Below are 6,000 nucleotides of genomic sequence, written 5' to 3' on the forward strand. Positions count from 1 at the left end.
CTTTAATCGCCAAAACACCTTGATATGAAGCAGCGGCAGGAGATAAATAAGGTATAACATCAGGCATGAATTACTTTCTTGGAATTCCAACTTTCAATGAGAGCTTGATGCCTTCGCTGCAAATGAAAGCTTATAATAATTTAAAATGTCAGAAATTTTCTAGCAATTATTTTGTTTTCATATTACTTTACATAGTGTTTACAGCAGGAAAACAGTTCATTCAGCCCAAAAGACCAACGCAGGGTTTTCTTTTGCACTACAGGAGCCTGTTCCCATCCTTCCTGGCTTTAAAGATGGTCATATGAACAAATGTCAAATGAACAAAAAAATCTGTAAAACGCTAATATACACAGTAGTTTATTTCCTTTGTTATGCAAGATTTATGTAAACACATAACTAGCAAGATGCCATGTAATTTTGCACAATAGCCCATGTGATAAACCCAGATTATTCCCATCTAGAATAATTTATCCCTAAACCAATTATTAAATTGTTGAATATATCACACAGAATAAGAGTGTGGTGACTCACAGTTCTCCACATCATTCATTATGATTCCGGCCTTATGCACAATGACTTAAACACTGGCCTGTAACCTTCTACTGCTTTTGCCTCAGTCCATGGGAAGTTACTCTTTGGACCCCAGTATTATATCTCAAAGAAACAATATTTGTAATTTGAAAAAAAAGGAGTGCAAAATAGAAAATATGCATTTTATTAGCATTGGCTTCACCAGGCGAACAACAGTATTAGAAACAGATAAAACCTTGATTTTGCAACTGTGTATGCTTACTGCACATTGTTCAGAAGTATCTGTTCAGACTAGCTTGAATTTAATATAAAAACAGAGAAAGCTGGAAAACTCAGCAGATTTTGAGTCTGCATGACCCTTCTTCAGAATTAAAGAGAGGGAAGAATGTTTTGGATTAACTTTAGTTCTGGAGAAGGATCATGCAGAATCGAAACATTAACTCTGCTTTCTCTCTCTACAGATGCTGCAGGACCAGCTAAGTTTTTTCAGCTTTCTCAGTTTTTGTTTCCAATTCCAGCATCCACAGTATTTTGCTTTCATTTCAACTTGAATTTAATAATGTGAATAAATTTGGTACAACTTTATCAAGTATGAAGGACAGAAACACCCAGGGATGTTAATACACAAATTCTTTTAAGATGGTAGGATAAGTGAGAAGACTGTTAAAAAAGCATGTGGGGCATTTGGCTTTATTAATGGAGGATTGAGTGCAGAAACGTGGAAGTTATGTTAAACCCAAAATACCGGTTAGGACTCAGTTGTACCATTACACTGAGGAAGGATGTCCAGGTCTTGGAGAGGGTACAGAGGCAACTTGCTAGGACAGTACAAGGAATAAGGGATTTCAGCTATGTGGAGAGTTCGGAGAAGCTGGGATTGTTCTGAGAGTGGAGAACATTAAGGCAGTCAAAACTGAATTATTTTGATTGAATAAGGAAAAATGTTCCAGTGGCAAAAGGATCAGGAATCAGAGGGCACAGATTTGATAAGATAATCAGAACCAACATAGCGAAACTTTTTTTAAAAACGATCGAGTTGTTGTGATCTTGGATCCACTGGCTGAAAAGGGTGATGAAATCAGATTAAATAGTAACATTCAAAAGACAATTGAATAAATGTTTGAAGAGAAAAGATTTAGAACTTGGGAGAAAAACATGGGGAGTGAGTGGGATTAATTGGATATCTTTCAAACACAATCAGAATCCCTACAGTGCAGGAGGAGGCCATTTGGCCCATCGAGTCTGCACTGACAGCAATCCCACCCCGGCTCAATCCCCATCGGAGTGCAATGGACCAAATGTGCTGTTTTATTATGTGCTTTTAATTCTAACCATTAGAACCAGAACATGTGCTGGAACCAGAATAAGATCAACAAAGTGCCAAGCTGGATGAAACTCTCACATCATGTTCATAAGATACAGGAGCAGAATTAGGCCATTCGGCCCACTGAGTCTGTTCCACCATTTGGTCATGGCCGATATTAATTCCGATTCAAGTCACTGTCTGTGTGGAGTTTGCACATTCTCTGTGTCTGCATGGATTTCCTCTGGGTGCTCCGGTTTCCTCCCACAGTCCAAAGATGTGCAGGTTAGGTTGATTGGCCATGGTAAATTGACCCTAGTGTTAGGGGGATTAGCAGGGTAAATGTGTGGGGTTACTGGAATAGGGCCTGGGTGGGATTGTGGTAGGTAGACTTAATGGGCCAAATAGCCTCCTTCTGCACCGTAAGGATTCTATGATATGCTCCTTATTCCCATTTATCAGTCTTCTCCCCAATAACCCTTTAACGCATTACCAATTAAAAAATGTCTAACTCCTCCTTAAATTTGCTCACTGTCCCAGCATCCACCACACTTTGGGGTGGAGAATTCCACAGATTCACAACCCTCCGGGAGAAGTAGTTTCTCCTCAACTCTGTTTTAATAGCAGTTACCCAAATTCAGCTTAATCGCCAAACAAATTTAACTGATTCTATGGGTATTCTCTCAGCTTGAGTCCCAAATGCTGGTTTTACAGAGGATTGTATCCCAATCGCTGATGACAGCAAATAACCCAAGCCCTTCAGTTTCAACAGATGCAAAATTCCCCAGGATCTTATGAACTGCCAAATTAAATTCGGGGCCAATAATCAGTGACCTGGTTTAATGGGCAGAGATAAGAGATGTATGTGCATCGCGGGGGTATACAGAACCAGAGAGGTCTCAATTCGCAAGTCCACTTCAATTTTTTCCGCTTGATTTTTGCTCCCTTGCACGTGTCCAGCATATCGGGGGGGGGGGGGGGGGGGATTATAAATATACCCAAACAATTATTTTTGATACCTACCTTTATGCCAACTGTAACATCAGTGAGAATGCTGCAAGGGCAAGAAAAAGAGGTGTTATCGCAGAGTCGGAATTTGGTCCCGCACGGCTTGATTCGTCCATCACTTTAGTTTAATATAAAACGATGCCGCGTCAAGTAAAGTGTGGACGGTGGCTTTTATATTTATAAAAAAAAAGCAGAATTTGCTGACTGCACAACCTGGCGCTCTGCCATTGCTGAAAAGAGCCGTCTCCATATGCCTGCTGGCGCCCTCTCAATATCACTCCACTCCCCTCCCCCCATTAACTCTTCATCCCATGCTCTGTGCTGATTGTATTTTATTATTAAAACAAGGTGGTGGAAAGGGGATTGGGGGTGTCAGTTTATAAGCAGGGTAGGAGTCCTTTTAATTGATGGAAGGTAATGTAATGTTTGTTTATTGAACAAAGATCACACACAGAGGGAGAGGGAACCATCGCCGGTTCTCCCCAGCGTCTGGCCTTGGCCTGACTCGGTGTCTGAGCCGAGGAGAGGGAGGCGATGGTCAATGTCCGAGGGAGCCCGGCCCTGCCCTGTCCGCGGACAATGAGCCGGACAGCCACTGCCGCTTGACTCCCTCCCGGGTTTTTATTGCTTTCCCTCCTTCACTGAGGAGTGGGGAGGACAAAGCCTTTCCCGGTAAACAATTCCCGCCATTCAAGCTCACGCCAGACATTCACATCAATGTTAAAAACATCGTGCTCGCTATTTACAGACATTCCTCTCCCCCTCATAACAGGTCGCCCCGAGCAGCGAATTAACTCTACTGCATCAGCTAGCCGAGTTTTTTCTTAATATACGTGCATTTTTTTTCTCTCCTTCTCCTCCAATGCTTAACGATACTTACCCGTCCATTGCCGGATTACCAGAGGTTTAGGAACCAACTGCCGTCGACAGTGAACACACAAAATGGCGCCTCGTGTCGTTTCCTTCACTCCCCCCCTCCCGCCCCTGGCTCCGGAGACAGCCGAGCGCCACCATCGGTGTCCGGGAACAGCCGAGCGCCTCCATCGGTGTCCGGAGACAGCCGAGCGCCACCACCGGTGTCCAGGAACAGCCGAGCGCCTCCATCGGTGTCCGGAGGCAGCCGAGCGCCTCCATCGGTGTCCGGAGGCAGCCGAGCGCCACCATCTCCATCAGTGTCTGGATATCGCCAAGTACCTCCACCTCCATCGGTCTCCGGCAATGGCCGATTGCGGCCGAACCGCCAGTTGCCAATCTTCCAGAGGGCGGAGAGCAGGTGAAGTTGATGCCATTGGAAGATTTAATTCTGCTATTTTCTTTTGAAGAAGGATGGAGAAAACTCTTCCCCACTCTATGTCTTGACCAATATTCATCCCCAAACCAACAAACAAAATAAAGATGTTATTTTAAGTTTATTTATTAGTGTCGCAAGTAGGCTTACATTAACACTGCAATGAAGTTACTGTGAAAATCCCCTAGTTGCCACATTCCGGCGTCTGTTTGGGTACACTGAGGGAGAATTTAGCACGGCCAATCCACCTAACCAGCACGTCTTTCAGACTGTGGGAGGAAACCCACGCAGACACGGGGAGAACGTGCAAACTCCACACAATGATCCAAGCCGAGAATCGAACCCAAGTCCCTGGCGCTGTGGGGCAGTAGTGCTAACCACTGTGCCAATATTCTGCAGAAGGTTTATTTAGATCTGAAGCGTTAGCTCTGTTTCTCTCCACGGATGCTGCCAGATCTGCTGAATTTATCCAGTATTTTCTGTTTTTATTTTATTCTCTTTGCTGTTCGTGTGGGAATTTGTTGAGGGCAAATTGGCTGATGTGTTCCTGAAATGCAATGGTGATCAAGCTTCTAAAAAGTACTTAACCTTTCAGCTCCAAGACACTCAGACTAATTCTGGGAGAGGGTCATGGATGTGAAACTTTAACTCTTAAACTTTAACTTTTACCAGGATGTTGCCTGGTATGGAGGGGCTTGGTTATGAGGAGAGATTGGGGAAACTGGGGTTGTTCTCCTTGGAAAGACGGAGGATGAGGGGAGACTTAATAGAGGTGTATAAAATTATGAAAGGCATAGATAGGGTGAACGGTGGGAAGCTTTTCCCCGGGTCGGTGGTGACGTTCACGAGGGGTCATAGGTTCAAGGTGAAGGGGGGGAGGTTTAACACAGATATCAGAAGGACATATTTTACACAGAGGGTCGTGGGGGCCTGGAATGGGTTGCCGGGCAAGGTGGTGGAGGCGGACACACTGGGAACGTTTAAGACTTATCTAGACAGCTATATGAACGGAGTGGGAATGGAGGGATACAAAAGAGTGGTCTAGTTTGGACCAGGGAGCGGCGCGGGCTAATTGTTCCTGGTTTCTCGTTTCAAGGCTTCATTCTATGATCATCTTGCTGGTGCCAGTACAGAGTGAGACTGCGGATAGTTGGGAACCTGTCTCGGGGGCAGGGAATTCATATGGTGTTCGTGGAAGTGGAAATGACTAGGGTTGGGAAGCATTTTGTGATCAGGGCCATTGTGATCTCCTGGACTCGTTTCGATCGCCTCAGGGGGTCGGAGAGGAATTTCCCAGATTTTTTTTCCCCATATTGGCCCTGGGGTTTTTCACTCTGGGTTTTCGCCTCTCCCTGGAGATCACATGGTCTGGAATGGGGGGGTGGGGGTAAGTTAATAGGTTGTAATGAACAAAGCATCGTAGCTGTGAGGGACAGCTCGGTGGATAGGATATTGGTATGTAGATAGGCTGGAAAATTGGGCGGGGATCCTGGATTCAGGATTCAATCCTGGACCGGGGAGCGGCGCGGGCTTGGAGGGCCGAAGGGCCTGTTCCTGTGCTGTATTGTTCTTTGTTCTTTGTTCTGTTTCTTTAGCTATCGCTGACATCAGACATGCTGAGTACTTATTTCAAATTTCCAATGTCTGCAGTTTTGCGCTTCCAATCGTACTTAATTGGCTGTAAAGTGTTTTGGGACATCCTGAGGTGAAGGAAGGCATCATAAAACTGCAATATGTTATTTTTGTCAACAGGTATTAAAGCACCCACTAAGTGGAGGGAAGTACAGTACAAGAAAGATTTGCAGAAAATGCTGGAAAATCTCAGCAGGTCTGACAGCGTTGGACTGGGCTGTCCTGTCTGGAGACAATA

General features: G+C 44.8%; 1 protein-coding gene across 4 annotated transcripts in view; it reads right to left on the bottom strand.

Annotated features, from left to right (window-relative positions):
* Window positions 1-3,825, bottom strand: part of ptbp2a (polypyrimidine tract binding protein 2a) — a 61,589-nt gene extending 57,764 nt beyond the window's left edge. For all 4 annotated transcript variants that reach the window (XM_078218813.1, XM_078218812.1, XM_078218811.1 and 1 more), the window contains exons 1-2: window positions 3,723-3,825; window positions 2,858-2,888 (exon numbers count right to left, since the gene is read on the bottom strand). In XM_078218813.1, the coding sequence (XP_078074939.1) occupies window positions 2,858-2,888; window positions 3,723-3,730 (39 nt within the window). In that variant the 5' untranslated portion in view covers window positions 3,731-3,825. The remainder of the gene's footprint in view (window positions 1-2,857; window positions 2,889-3,722) is intronic.
* Between the last annotated feature and the right edge of the window lie 2,175 nt (window positions 3,826-6,000).

This window comes from Mustelus asterias, chromosome 8 (genome assembly GCF_964213995.1).
Source record: "Mustelus asterias chromosome 8, sMusAst1.hap1.1, whole genome shotgun sequence".
NCBI classification, from domain to species: domain Eukaryota; kingdom Metazoa; phylum Chordata; class Chondrichthyes; order Carcharhiniformes; family Triakidae; genus Mustelus; species Mustelus asterias.